We start from the raw sequence: 15,591 nt of genomic DNA on the forward strand, positions 1-15,591 counted from the left end.
GTGCAGTATCTGAGGCGTTTGTTTTTAATCATAATAGTTCACATCTTTTCTTTCCATGCTGATCAGCAGGAGCCAGCTGGGGGTGGTAGCAAATCTTCCTTTAATTTCCACTGTGATGGATTATTGCTTCACTTAAAATGGTGTTTAACTTGTACATGTTCCCTGAGGCTTTTAAATATCGGGCTCCTTTGATTATTGTTGGAAATCAATTTGGACTCCACAGTATGTTGGACTCCACGAGTTGGACTCATGAAGCCCCATGGAGCCTATGTGGCCCCATTACAAGTACCGAAGTCCAAAAATCAAAATGTGGTGACTTCTGCAGCCCCATATCCTTCATTCCTTCTTTAAAGAAAAAAAACTCAGGGTTACCTGGGTGGTTCAGTTGGTCAAGCATCTGACTTCTTCCGGCTCAGGTCATGCTCTCAGGGCCTGCTCAGCAGGGAGCCTGCTTGTCCCTCACCCTCTGCCCCTCCCCATGCTCATGCTCTCTTGCTCTCTTTCTCGCTCTCAAATAAATAAATAAATTAAATAAAAAGGGATGCCTGGGTGGCTCAGTCGGTTAAGTGTCTGCCTTCACCTCGGGTCATGATCCCAGGACTATCCCACATCCCTGGACTATCCCTGAGCTCCTTGCTCAGCAGGAAGCCTGCCTTTCCCTCTGCCCCTTCCCCTGCATGTGCTCTCTCTTTCTCTTTCTGACAAATAAATAAAATCTTTAAAAATAAAAATAAAATCTTAAAAAATAAAGACTAAATCCATCTATTTTACCTTCCTAAGAACTGACTCAAAGAAGCAGCTTTTAAAATTTTCCCTTAGGAGGGAAGAAGACAGCAACAGGTGATTATTTTTCGGACCTAGCTGTCACCTCTTTTCTGTGACAGCCTACTCTCTTTGTTCTCAGGCACAACGATCCTCTCTTGATTCTGCTTCAGCTTGCTTTCAACTGACTCCTCTCTCCCAGCTTGCCCTGTTGTGGTTGGACAAGATACATATTTCAACAAGCCACTTTTTCTTTCCTTGCTTCTCGGGGAAGGAGTCCCGTTTTGGTTGCCTGTGAATTCCTGTGAGAGAGGGAGAGGAGCAGAGTGACCCTGTTACAGCAGAGTCTCATGCCGGCGGGCTAGGCTCTCTGGGGTTTCTCTAGCACCGAGCAGCCTGGGATGTTGCTTATGGGGTCGATTCTTCTCTTATCTTTTAAGTTCAGAGCTGTGATGTGTGATGAATGTGTGCATGGGTATGTGTTTGTGTGTGACATGTTCACATTTAGTACAGACCATAAATGCTTATTCCTCAGAAGGTAGCTTTGAACAAGTTTTGGAATTCAGATTTGAAGCTGAGCATAACCAGAAACCCCTGCCTGCAAACTTTTTTTTTTTTTTTTTTTGGTTTCCTACAGAAGAGAAGTGAGAGAAGAAATAATTCTACTCTGGGGAAATGCATAATTTAGAAGCTGTCTGCATGTATAAGAAAACAGACTCTGGCTGCTCTGTAAACCCAGACTGGCAGCCAGGGCTCGTTGTTTCCTTTTCTTCCTTCAGTGTTTGTATAACACTGATGGGACCCGTACTCCGAGTGCTCCCCACTGGGCAGTGAAGGCTGTGGACTTCAGAAGCTGGCCTGGGGCAAGCCTCTAGCTCGTTTCCCTGCCTGTCTTTCCTATTCCTTACCCTGACCACCCCTTCCTTTCCTGGAGATACTGCCCTTCCTGAGAGCAAAACAGGGGTATTGGAAAGTTCAAGGGTGTTTCAGGAAACCTCAGGCAGGGTTCTTGGCTCTTTCTACCACCTCTAACAGCTCAACACCCGACACCATTGATCTACCATGGGCTTTTGTTTTGACCACACTCACCTTACCTTCTGTCAGAGGATGTCCTGGGTGAGAAGGAGGGGCTCTGGATCCAAGGGGTCATGTGTCTTGCTTGTTCATCCCCTGTTATGGCCAAGCCTAACTCCGAGGCAAAGCTGGGGAAACCAGTTCTCACTTCCATATTCTTCCAAGTATTTCTGTAATGTTCAGTGTCACCTGATTCCACATTTTCAAAAATAGTGGTGGGTGGACCAAGCAGAGAAGACTCTATGCTTGGGCCCTTGTAGATCTGAATTCCTTCTACAGTTGGACGTCTCATGTGTAATTGGTCACCCTGTACGTGGAGCCCTGCATGGTTCAGGACCGCACAAGGGACATGCCGGGTGAAAGTAGTGACCACCGTTGTACTTCCGCCTAGTGCTGGGCAATGCGGTTGGCCACTCAGGAGGATGTACAGAGTGCCAGGGGTATAGTGACTTTCAGTGACTGCTGTGGTGGGAAGGATGTCAGGGAGGAGGACAGCATCCCTTTGGAAAGATTTGGTTAGTAAGGTTTAGAGGAAAAAGAGAACTATGACTTACAGCTTTCTCTAAACATCCAGATGGATCCCAGACATAATCCCGCAAAGATCTGATTTTATTTGTCTTCCTCCCACATCTCTCTAAATAATTTTATCTTCAAAGCATAATGCAGGGGGGGGCACCTGGGTGGCTCAGTCGGTTAAGCATCTGCCTTCGGCTCAGGTCATGATCCCAGGGTCCTGGGATAGAGCCCCGTATCAGGCCCCCTGCTCAGCGGGAAGCCTGCTTCTCCCTCTCCCACTCCCTCTGTTTGTGTTTCCCTCTCTTGCTGTGTCTCTCTCTGTCAAATAAATAAAATCTTAAAAAAAAAAAAAAGGCATGATGCAGGCATTAATTAACACTGTGACTCTCCTGGGAGGTAGGCAAGTGGGAACACCACCCCTATTAGTGAAGCGCAGGGCATAGGTAGGTCCAGAAGCTTCAGTCAGGGGAGCCAGAGAAGCAGAGTGTGCATTGGACCTTGGGGCTTTGCCCTCAGACCTTTACTTGGACATAACCCGGAAACCACCCACTTTCTCAGTGTCCTTGGTTCCCAGTAGAATAAAATTGCTGAGGCAATGGTAGGAGAGATGTTTGGTGCTGTGGGATGACTAATGGAAACTTTGAGGGTTGAGGAGAAATTCTGGTAAAATTTACTGTCATTGTGAATTTTAGATGCAGCAGTCTGATTATGCCATTTGTTTCATTCATTTGCTTGCTTGCTTTTCAAACAGAAAAGTACTGAGCATCTATTTCTGGGCAAGGTATGGCAAAGGAAATCATTTCTCTCAAAAGAGCTGGCTAGCTTTGAGGGACCCTGCTGGTTGGGAACTTGATCCTTTGTATCATGCTTAGCCCCAAGCAAAGGGTGGTGTGGGGTTTGTTGCCTCTGTAGGTGGTGGGTTGTTTTTTGTTTTTTGTTTCAGATTATATTTGTTAGGGGGTGCGCAAGAGAGAGAGCAGGGGTGGGGCAGAGGGAGAAGCCAACTCCCCGCGGAGCAGAGAGCCTGATGTGGGGCTCCATCCCAGGACCCTGGGATCGTGACCTGAGCCGAAGGCAGCTGCTTAACCGACTGAGCCACCTAGGCGCCCCTCTAGGTGGTGGGTTTAAGTGTTGGAAGACTCCTGGCAGCCGGAGATGGATGAGAAATACATACATGACTGTTGCTATAGTGACTTTGTGGAGGCTGAATGTTTCCTCCTCATTTAGCCCTTTATCTTGGTTGGCTCAGAAGAAGAGGCCCCTTAGGAGCCTTCTCCCTGGGGCTACAGGTGGTGCATCCTTAATCCTGGCCTCTTCTAGGGTTCCCTGAGAATGGTGATCATGCCAGTTTCTGAATGTTGGTGGAGGGTGCCTAAGGTAACTGCTGAGAACCCTGGGTGGATACTGAACCTCCAGCTCTGGAAAAGCATCAACACTGGGATCTCCAGTAGTTTCTTTCTCATAATTGGGCGTCTTGGCAATGATGGTAAGAAACAGAGAAGGGGTCATTTCTTCCTGTAAATACTGCCCTCTCTCTTGGGTGGCTGTTGGACTTGACTTGCTTTGCAGGAAGCCCTGTTCCATCAGCTAATGATATTCCCCTTATCTTGGCACTGCAGGCTGCTGAGAACCAGCCCTCGACCTCTGCTTGAGGGTCCTTCCTCTGAAGACATCACCAGTGTGTGGAGCCTGCCCCACACCCACCCCCTGCCAAACCACGGCCTTTACCTGTGTCTTCCGGTGTTTCCCGTGCGACCCATCCTGTGGGAGTGCCTCGTGGGCCGCTCCAGAGTTCACCCCACGCTCAGCGGCGCCAATGGTGAAGATGACAAGATCCAAGACTTTCCAGGCATATCTGCCCTCCTGCCACAGAACCTACAGCTGCATTCACTGCAGAGCCCACTTGGCCAATCATGATGAACTCATTTCCAAGGTACATTTCCCTGTAGGCCTTCCTTGCCCTCCTCTGGGGTTGGGGGACACTTCTGGCTCATAAGGTTGCACGGGCTTATTAGCTCTTCCGAAGAAACCGAGATATTTGTACTTTATTTTTTTGTCCAGGGAGGGCTAACTTGTGTGGCTGTTTCACTCAATTGAGGGATAACTCTTGAATTGGAGGGAGGGTGTACTAGTTTTAATTTGTAATTTTGGAAATTAGATGTCATCCCTGTTGGAGGCTGGAGGGCTGGTGGCTCGCAGGCCAGAGGGGAGAGGGGCTGAGGAGTGACTGGAACCTCTCACTTGGCAGGCTTAGCTCAAGTTGGTGGGTGAACGCCATGGAGAGTGCTGCCTGCCTGGAAAGAGAACTCTAGGAAAGGTGGTAGGGGCAGGATATCTTGTAGGAGGGCCTTCTTAGCTGAGATGAGAGGATGTTGCCTTGCAAGCTCCCTGGGAAGATTATCAGACTGTTGAGCTACGAAAATGGGTGGCTTTTGGCGGGAACCAAAAGTGGCTTGGCAAAGAGATGACCCACTGGCCTCAGGACCTTTAGGGCTTCTGCATGAGGTAAAATATGGTGTGACACTTGATCATAATCAGAAGAAAGAGTGGAACCCTATTTTCCCTGAAAAGCTTTAGCAACTGCTTCCTAAAGTTGGGTTGGGGGGATTGTTAACCAATAAACCCAACATCCCAGTTGTGCAGTCCAGGAACTGGCTCCTTCAGGCAGCATTTTTAGGGGAGCTCCCTCCCTCCTGGCCCTCAATTCCCAGGCGAGGAGAAACGGGATTTACTAGGCTACATGAAAAGGAGAAAGAGATCATGGGGACCTTTTGCCTTTAAAAAGAATCCTTTCTCAGAACCTAGACTTCATGCCATTAAAATAAAAAAAAAAAAACCTTTATACATACCCAAACAAACAAACAAACAAAAAATTTAGTGTTCTTGATTTGTTTACAAGAACTGTTAGAAAAGGTGGCATCACTTTTCTTTGCTCTGGTTTGGTAGTCCCAGCCAGAAAGGGATGAAGGATCAGTAGTTCTAGAACAATCCAGCTGGCTGATTTGACAGGAAGTGAAGGAGGGTGCTTGAACAACCATGTCTGTGGTTGTGGGGCTTTTCAAATCACGACTGAGGACAGAAGTCCTCCTTCTAGGCCAATCCCAAGATCTAGTGTTACCGCAGAGCTTGAACCCTGGAGCCCTCAGAGTCTTGGCCTCTGGCCTACTTTCACTTCTCTAGGCTTCTGCTAATTACTCTCCTTTATGCCATTTATGTTCCAGCCAGCATCTTGTCTCAGATTCCTCTTGAATCTTTTGGGAACCCCTCAAGTCTGGAATTTTGGATGTGGGGAGGCTGTGTCAGTGAGGGAAGAGAGGAGTCGGTCCCCTTTGCTTTGGAAGGGGGCCTATAAGCTTGGAGGGAAAATGTGAGCTGTCCTATTTCTGGAAATCTCCAGAGAAAATGGAAGCCAAAACATCTTTTTAATAGCAGGAGGAAGTGTTACGTATCGTAAGAAATTGAGGTAACAATAAAATGTGTTCTAGCAACTTCTGTGTACTGAAAACTGCTACCTGACACTTTATAAATGTTATCTCATTTAACCCTCATAAGAAGACTTTAAGGTAGGTGATGTTAATCATATTTTCTGGATGGAGAAGTTGAGACTCAAACAGGCTGTCCAAGAATGCAAATTGGAGGCTCAAAGAAGAGAGAGCAATTTCTTTGAGCATGTTCAAGATGGGTTTCTGGAAGAGGTGGTATTTGAGCTGGGCCTTGTAAGATGGACAGAGGGACCATGTGGAGATGGTAGTGGCCTTCAGTGTTGATGTTTGAAGCCTGGTATTCAGGGCCTTGGACAGTCGGGCCTTTTTGAGTGAGGTTTCTTGCCAGTTCCTTGCTTTATGTTCCAACCACTTGGAACTAAGCAACATCCCTGAATATGCAGATGGGGGTATTTCAGGCGTCTGTGCGTCAGCCAACAGCAGTTCTTTTCCTTCACCTCTTTCCTCTCTCCCAGGAGCTTTTCTACATCCTCTTTTACCTGGGACCACATCTCCTAGTTTTGGATCTCCCCGGTCAGGACCCAACATGGCCAAGAGCTCACTAAATGATTAAATAGATGGGTGGAGCGTGAGCCTTGGGAGAAGACAAGTGATGAGCAAAAAAAGTCTTTGTTGGCCTCCTGTCCTCCTTCCTGCCCCTTCTGGGGCAGAAAGGCTCATTCACAAGTCCAGGCCAAAGTCAGCACAAGCTTCAGTTTCATTGGCTACAACCGGTGCACAGATGGCGTACATTAGAGCTTGGTGATTTAAAGAGTTGGGTTAAATGCCTGGCTGTGGGGAGGGAATGAGGGAACTGTGGCTGGCACTGCACAAAGATTCCTTTATTTCACTCCACAGCCACCCCCGGCGTTAAATAATCTATAGATTCTTAGGCAGGTCCGCTTAACGGAAAGATCATTGCCCCAGCCCCCTCCTTGGAAAATGGGCCTTTCTTTTCATTCTGTTTCTCTCTTCCATTTAAGAAAGTTCAGGGAGAGAATGTTTCTCCTGTTCTCCCCTCTTGACATAATCTCCTATGTGGTTTCAGAATCTGCCCAGTGGGAGTTAGGAGCTGGGAAGCAGATAACTAGAGCAGCAGTGTAATTAAATGATACTTTGTACTTGTAATAGAGCCTTTCATCTGGAAGCCTGACATTCTGTTGTTTGGTTTAAAAAAAAAAAAATGTGAGTCTGACTTCATTATGGAGAAGGCAACACAAAGGTCCAGAGAACTAAAGCTCTGAGTCTATGGCTGGGGTAGAGAACTGGGAACAGAATCAGGACTTTGGGCTCCCATGGAAATGTGTAGTTGTAATGTTTTGAACAATTAGGGTCTCTACTGATGTGGTGGAAAGAATCCGGCACTAGCCTTTCTGCCTTCCCAGCTTGCTGTAAACCCCCAGAGGCCTCATTGCTTGGAATCAACTGTCCAACCTCTGAGTCTCAGTTTCTCACTAATAAAACGAGTGAAGTAATATTTGCTGCTGTGTGTAATGCCTAGTAGCTAGCACTTACTGTGTGCTCACTATGTGCCATCCCCATTACAGTCCTATGAGATAGGCATACCTTATTTGAAGGTAGAGTGAGGAGGTTTACCTCACTGGGTTGTTATGAGACTGGATGAGATCATGGGTGTGTGTGGGTGGTTGGCAAATCACAAAGCTCCTCTGCAAATATAAAGTAGCCCCTTTGCTTCTTTTGGTTTTGCTGTCCAAAGGGGGTCTGGGGGGTGGTGAAGGGGATTGTGCTGGCCTGATACCAAGCAAATTTAGTCTAGCCAAGATGGTTTCATTTTAGAACCTGGAGTCCAGGAGTTGGATTTCTCAAAAGGCCATAGAAGCAAAGTTGTGTGTGTCTGCACAAAGGTAACAGAGTATTTTCTCTGTAGGATGGCAGTAGGGGTCCTCTCTGAATTGATGACGGAACTATCTAGGGAATGTGCTGACACATCCTACATTTTCTTTCTTAGGGGGTGTTTGGTCTAAATGCTGGAGTGTTTGCATGTGGAGGTATTTTAAGTTGGCACGAGGAATTGCTCACATTGTTGTTTCTCACTTAATGGTGCAAGCCCTATTATAAAAATATACTTTGGTTATAAAATAATAATAGTTTCAGTTGGTACAGCTAGTTGCCCCAAGTGAGGACAATCTAATGTTCATTTCACTTCCTTCACCTCCCTCCTGTGGACCCATCACCCTTTAATGGCATTGTGGAATAGGCTATTTGGGAATGGTGAACAGGATTAATCTCTCACGAACTCTCTTTGGGGATGGTAGCCTCATTCCAAGACAGTTTGCTGTAGTATTCTGGGACCTTGGAGGGAAGATGTTGTGGGAGGCTGTAGAGTCAGTGTCCAGTCCAGGGGGAAGGCAGAAATCTTTCCCTCACCATCTAGAGCTATAGAAGTTATTGCTATGTGTCAGATCTTCGGGTCAGATTATCTCCTGGTGACAAATAAAAAATTCCCAGAATTGCTGGTCATCTAGCCCAGCCTCTCTTTGTGAGGAAACAGGCCACGGGCAGCTCAGTGACTGGCCTGAGGTTCCACAGCCTCAGAGCCAGACCTCTCCATCGCATTCCCCCTCAACTGTGCTCTGTGGGAGGAGCTCTGGCCGTTTTCAAGCACCAGGCCTCCTTCTGAGGCTGGGAGCTTTTAGGAGGACGGTTCTTTTGGTTCCCTATCGGGCTCCATTGGGCTTAACAGTAGTAGCATTTTGGTTTTCCCTGCCTGCCTTAGATGTAAGATGTAGCATTGCTGTGAGAGAAGTGGCAGGGAGGAAGATGTTCTGAAGCCGTGTATTGGTCTCATGGCTACCGAGGGGCCCACTCTGCCTGCCATTTTCCACCTCTGCTTTTTTTTTTTTTTAAGATTTTATTTATTTATTTGAGAGACAGTGCGTAAATGAGAGAGAGAGAGAGCGCGCTCACAAGCTGGAGGAAGGGCAGAGGGAGAGGGAGAAGCAGGCTCCCTGCCTAGTGGAGAGCTCGTGGCAGGGCTCGTGGCAGGACTCGTGGCAGGGCTCGATCCCAGAACCCTACACCCAAGGCAGCTGCTTAACTGACTGAACCACCCAGGCCCTCCATCTGTGCTTTGAGCACTAGTGTTCCACACCAGTGATTCTCAGAAAGACTTGTACCCCTAACACAGAGGCTTGGAGGTAGTGGACGTGGAGGGGTGCTGGTATGGAGGTACAGAGATCTGTCCTTTTCACTCTACTCATCTGTTTCTCTTAATTTATATCACTCACCAGCTTATTTTTAAAGTATAATAAATATCCTGGAAAATTGATGTAAAAAATAAATACAAGAATAGAATACTTAAAAAGCCAGTCATTCCTTTTTCTTTAAGCATCTTGAAAATGTTACAGTGATGTTTGGATTGTATGTAGTAGTACTGATGACTGGTGTGTCACATCAAGTAGCATAATTCATGAAGAATATGGACAAGGAAGTGTGGCTCTTGAAGATCATCCTGAGCTTTTCTAACTTGCAAACTGTATGTTGAATTCTAATTTTATGAACTGAGAGATTTCTGGTAGCCAATGGATATGTGACAATGACTTTTTACAGAAACTGTAATTCAATAAAATTATTTCTATTGAATTACTAGGAGGAAAAAAACTAGATTGTATATAGACCTGTAAATGTCTATATCATAAAAAGTGAAAATTTTGTTTCTGAAATAGTAGGACCTATGATTGTACCAGAGTGACTGATGGGTTTTAAGAAAAATGAGGTTGAGAACAACCATGCTGGTAGGACCCACATCATAGTGTGTGTCTTTGCTTCTATGTTTGTAAAACATTGTTGAATGTTTGTTGGTTTACTAAAGAGCATTTCTGAGATACAGCAAAGGCAGAAGTGATAAATTATGGAAGAGTTCCAAAGTAAGCCAATAAGCCCCATTTAAAAACACATTCAATCAGTGTTCTTTTTTTGTTTTTTGTTTTTTGTTTTTTAAGTAGGCTCCACACCCAGCGTGGAGCCCCACGTGGGGCTTGAACTCAGGACCCTGAGATCAAGACCTGAGCTGAGATCAAGAGTCCGGACACTTAACCAACGGGCCCACCCAGGCTCCCCCACATTCAATCAATTTAGCTTTTATAAAGAAAATTACATATCTAACCTAAAATTACTGACTTCTTTTCCCCAACTATCTGACCTTTGAAAGTCCTAATCTTCTAATGAAGTGTTATTTCTGGAGGAGGGTAAAAGGGTTATCTGTTGGTCCCTCGGGAAGGGGTGATAGGTGAACCAAGTCTATACAGAAAATCTGCAAACAAAGGGATATGGTTAGATGACAGTGTTCCTTGATGAAAAGGAACCATTTGGAGCTTGTAAGATGTAATATCTTATGCTATCTTCTCTCCATGGGGACAGAGATTGAATTACTTCAGGGTGAGATAAACCATAAATTAGGCTGGGATAATTTGTTTGTATAGCATGATTGTTCGAACATGGGACCACCTTATCTGGATCTCAGAGGCCTCTGGCATATGTGGGTAATGGCAGTGGGCACTGTGCCTATATGTGCTGTTTTGTCTCATTGGCTCTGTCCTGTCATTGCCCATATTACTAAATATGTACTCTGTGTGTGTGTGTGTGTGTGTGTGTGTGTGTGTGTGTGTGTGTAGCACTCTAGTAAGTATTAGAATGTTACCCTCAAGGATTTTATCCTCAAGGAACTTGGACTCTAGCTGGGAGATAGCAGCTTCCTAAGTCATCCCTTCTTGAAGTTTGTATTTCACCTCCTGTTTATCTTAGAGCAGTTATCACGGTGTAACATGTCTCCATTAGCTTGTGAACTGCTTGAGGAGATAATTATGATACCATCTTTGTTTCTCTAGCACTCCACACAGCTCCTAAAGACTGCTGTAGATTTTCAGCGAATGTACGAGTGAATGACTATTAGTACTGTAAACTGGGGAGATAGATACAGAGGCTCTTAACTTGGGGTCCATGGACTGGCTTCAAGGGATCCTTGAAATTCTATGTTTTATTCTATGTATAGTCTGTTTTTCAAGGGAGGGTACCATAGCCGCCTTCAGGTTCTCAAAAGGTTGATCAAAACCTTAAGATCCACCTGGGAAGACTTGGTAGAGTGTTTTTGAGATGTGCCTTGAAGCCAAAACTGAGACATGTAGAAATGGATGGGGAGGGGCCCGTCAAAAGAACAGTATGAACAACAAAGTGGAGGCAGGAAGCATGTGGGGAGCAGCCCATTCTTTTAGGGTTGATACTGAGGAGCTGTGTGAAAACAGATCGAAGGAGTAGGTTGAAGCCAGATTGTTGGAAGAATCCAAGTCCTGACGTTATATTGCTGGCAGTTGGGTGCTTCTGAAACTTCTGAGCAAGTAGTGACACGACCAGAGCTTTGCTTTGAGATGGCAAATGTTGTCGTGGTGTGGTTGGCAGAACTGTTGAAGGGAGACTGGAGATGGAAGAACCAGGGTGTAAGCGTTGCGGTGGCCTGTGGATATTTGGGGCACATGATGGTTGTTCAGTGAAGATTTGTTGAGCATTGCTTGAGGAAGAAATACAAGCATTCTAAGGGTTGAAAAAATTCTGTAATATGTAGTTACAAATAAGAGGAATTGAGTTCAGAAGGTCACACTCTTTGGATGGGAGGCAGACCTGTCCCATAGTCATGCCTGCTCCCTGTGAAAATTACTGATGGTAGGCACAAGTAGAATCGCTCACCCATTTCTTATCAGAGGAGCTGCTAGGGACCAAGTCTGGTGAATCATCTGTGTTTTTTGCTGCAGACTACAGGCAGCTGGAACATGAATCTGCTCAAATGTGATCCTTTCTATGTGGTTGCTTTAAATACCAAAAGGAAATGTTGACTTGAGCTATGAGGCGTACCCTGAAAATTAACTCCGTGGTTTGCAAATGCCTATAAGGTTCCAATCATAAGATTGGTTTGTACATTAGTGTCTTGGCATTCAGTAAGGATGCTGATGATTGCCAAGCTTGTGCACTTACTCAAAATCCAAAGAAACTCTTTTCAACAGGGTGTCTTCCCCAGAAACAAGCAGTAGGTGCAGGACCCTCCGCAGGACCTTCCCCCTGTGTTTTTGAGCACTGGCACTTGGTCTGTCTCTGGAATGGTAAAGCTGTACCATTGCTGGTTCAGCTGTTTTGTTTTTTTAGGGCCGAACAGAATCCACCATCATATTCAGATTGTTCAGTTCAATAATATTTTTTTAAAGATTTTATTTATTTGAGAGAGAGAGAGTGAGAGAGAGAGAGCACGAGAGGGAAGAGGGTCAGAGGAAGAAGCAGACTCCCTGCTGAGCAGGGAGCCCGATGTGGGACTTGATCCTGGGACTCCAGGATCATGACCTGAGCCGAAGGCAGTTGCCCAACCGACTGAGCCACCCAGGCGCCCGATAGTATTTTTTTATTTCAAACAACATGCCAGGCTCTATGCCGAGTGCTAGGGTTAGAGAGACGAAGTTACCATGATTCCTGTACTTAGCCTGTTATCTTTGGGGTGCATGGGAATGTAATGCTCACTGTGGAGGACAGAAGAATGTTTACAGATGTGGTTGTGTTGGTGCCCTAAAAAACACAGGATGAAAAATGTACATCGCTGCTTAACTACTATTTATCGAACGTCTACTATGTGCTAGGGATTCCTTTTACTCCATCACTTAATTTTACAACATCCCTTTAAGGTGGGAATTAAGTGACTTGCCTAAGGTCATAGGTTACCAAGAAGCTGTGTGGAATACAGATCTAGTTAGTTCTATGCCTTCTTTACCATAGCTTGACAGTCATACCTAGGTGGCTCCTTTTGGCATCAACTATTTTCTTCCCCCCCCTTTTTTTTTTAGATTTATTTTTTTTCTTTTCCGGGACTCGATCCCCCATGACCTGAGCCGAAGGCAGATGCTCAACCAACTGAGCCACCCAGGCGCCCCATTTTTTTTTATAGAGAGAGTGAGCGAGCACATGCATGGCGGTGGGGAGGGACAGAGGGAGAGGGAGAGAGAATCCCAAATAGCCTGATGTGAGACTTGATTTCAGGAGCATGAGATCATGACCCAAGCAGAAACCAAGAGTCAGACGCTTAGCCGCCCGCGCCCCCCAGGCACCCCAGCATCAACTGTTTTCTGGTCTCTCAGTGTTGGTGGTAAATCCTACCCTGTCTGCCCTCCTATCATTTCCCTTGCCTGAAGAGTCCTTCTTGCTTTCTTTCTATTTACTTTCTACCCATTCCTGAAGACTAGTTTAAGTATTTTCTAGGATTCTCTCCCTCCGTTGAACTCCTATGGAAGTTCACTGCCTGGTTGTTCACTTGGCAATTAATAATGACTGTCTTATAATAACATGGTCTGTGTTATTGTGGTTACCTGCACTTTTTACACATAATTGTCTTGCCTCCTAATACGATTCTGAATGACCTGGAGTTAAAGACTCTTTCAGAACGTTAGAGCTAGAGGGGCCTTTGAACCTGGATTTTTCTACTTCAGCTCCTCATTTTACAGATTAGGAAACCAACGCCCAGAGAAACTGAGTGCCTCTTGACTTTGTACTTTGCCACCTCCTCTCTGCCACACCACCTACTGCCTCACACATAACTGGTGCTTGTAAATGCTGGAGGCAGGACTGGAGGAGAGGGCTGACAGGGGTAGAACGAAAGTATCAAGCTATATGATCTTGGGCAAGACTGTTCTTTTTGGCTTTCCTTTTTCTTCAGCCACCAGATGAGGCATTAGATCAGACTGTCATTAAAGTAAGTGTCCTTCCACCTCTCCCATCTTCCGTTCTAATATAGCAGCAGCAGATGATACAAGGCAACATAACTCAGCGGGATTACAATGTAATCTCAGAGCAAGACTACCTGGGTTCAAATCCTGACTTCCTCACTTAGTAGTTAGGCAAGCTGAGTCATCTCTGTGTCTTAATGCCCTCATTGGGAAAATGGGAATAATAATACTAGATACCTATAAGATTTTTGAGGAAATTAGCTGAGGTCATCAATATATAGTACTTCTCACAGTGCCTGACATAATAGGAAATGCTCCATAAAGGTCGGTAGTTGTTACCTCTGACTATTCATTAAGCAAAACCAAAGTAGCAAACATAATCAGATGCTGGCTCCCCAACTGTCCTGGCTTATTGGCTCCTTCCTTCTTTCTGAGTCTCAGCTATTACCTGTTAGCTATACTCTTGTTAGTGGTCCTCTGAGACCTCTAGAATCATTGAATCTCTTGTTCCTTGTCATTCGGAAGGGACCAGCAGGTCTCTGGTGATAATGAAATAAGAGCAATAGCCTCCGCTCTCCCGACAGTGGTGGGGTTGGGCTTCCCTGCAAGCAGCCCTGAGGCCGCTTTCGAATTTAAATGGAAAAATCTGCCCCTGAGCCCTTCCCTTCTAGTCTGTCAGGTGGTGATTTTTCCTCTACCCTACACAGCCACCAGGCACAAGAGACTTCAAACTGCTCTAATAGTAGCCCAGGCAGCCTTGGGTGTTGGCGCCATAGCCAGAGAATTGCTTGTCAGTTTGGTTCACCCCGTGATGCTTCCTGGTGGGGATGGATGGAGGGAGGTTCTTTAGAAGGAAGCCATTTTCATTATTTTTAAAAAAACAAAGCCCAAAAAGAATCTCTGATACTTTTGATTCCAAAGCACTCAGCTAGCTCCCAAAGCAGGAAGGGTTTGACCTTGTGACCCAGAGTATTGTCTTTGGGGTCAGGGCTGCCAAGCCAAGGAGAGCTTTAGCTCTGGGTTTCCCTCCCCTCCCTTGCCTATTGCTAGTGGCTGGACTGTGACTCAGGGGCAGAGGGGGGAGGAGAGGAAGAGAGGAGGAGATGGCTCCACCAGCTGCTGCTAAAAACAACAACATCTAATCAGTCCATGAACTCCCTCCCCTCCAGACCACAGTGATGTTAAGAGGCAGAGCAGGTGGCACTGGCTCTCCCCTCCCCCCTGCCCTCCAACACCTTTGGGACTTTGAAGGGACAGCCTATGTTGTCAAAGGGAACATGATCTAACTTTGGGGGACCAGGAAACTCCTTTTCCTCCCTGTTTGGGCTGGTCCCACCAATAGCATTTGCTGTAACTTGAACTCTCCAACAGATACATGAGTGGACAGAAAAGTTTTTCCTTGCCGAAATGAAAGATCCCAGAGTGAAACCTCCTGCATTAGACCCTACCATTGTTCCACATTTTGTGAACTCCTCTTATGTGTTAGATATTGGGGAACACAGTGGCAGACAGGTGTATGCTCTGCCCTCGCCCAGTTTGTGCCTGGTACTTCGGTCACTGGAAAGCCCATTATCTGAAGAAGCAGCTGGTGGCACTAGAAGTGGGGATCCCCATCCTGAACCTGGTCCCCAGGGCCCTCCGCGGCAGCTGAGAAACCAACATTTCCACAGTGCTTTCCATCCAATTGGCCTGATTTTCATGAGCTTCCCACCTGTGCACAGCTTTTCCCCTGAATGTCCCAGTCCTTCACTGCAGTGTCAACCTGGGCTATCCCAGCCGAGTGAAAGTACCAGCGAGGCTCTTGAAGTTCAAGGTGACCAGTGAATTAGACCCGCTGTTCTCTGATGTGGGTTTGGAGGAACGTCTGTTCTCAGGAACAGGCCTCTAACCCTTGGGTGGTGGTTGCTTTGTTTACTTCTGAAAGCTGCACGGTTTTGCCCTCAGCCCCTCCCCTCTAAATGCAGAATGTTCCAAATGACAGGTGGGGCTCTGGAGAGCCCTTTCAGGTTGCCCCCAGACAACTGAAGGAGAAAAGAAGCAGG

General features: G+C 46.1%; 1 protein-coding gene across 3 annotated transcripts in view; it reads left to right on the top strand.

The window, feature by feature from the left end:
• YPEL2 (yippee like 2) overlaps positions 1–15,591 on the top strand; it is a 61,474-nt gene that overhangs the window by 15,665 nt on the left and 30,218 nt on the right. For 2 of the 3 annotated variants that reach the window (XM_028109108.2, XM_028109107.2), the window contains exon 1: positions 4,062–4,285. In XM_028109108.2, coding sequence (XP_027964909.1) covers positions 4,169–4,285 — 117 coding nt within the window. In that variant the 5' untranslated portion in view covers positions 4,062–4,168. Of the gene's footprint in view, positions 1–3,971; positions 4,286–15,591 lie in introns of those variants that run through there. The other variant, XR_015769357.1, reaches the window with a different exon arrangement.

Source organism: Eumetopias jubatus, unplaced genomic scaffold (genome assembly GCF_037043125.1).
Source record: "Eumetopias jubatus isolate StellerSeaLion01/CBP00866 unplaced genomic scaffold, mEumJub1_p1.0 scaffold_10, whole genome shotgun sequence".
In the NCBI taxonomy this organism is placed as follows: domain Eukaryota; kingdom Metazoa; phylum Chordata; class Mammalia; order Carnivora; family Otariidae; genus Eumetopias; species Eumetopias jubatus.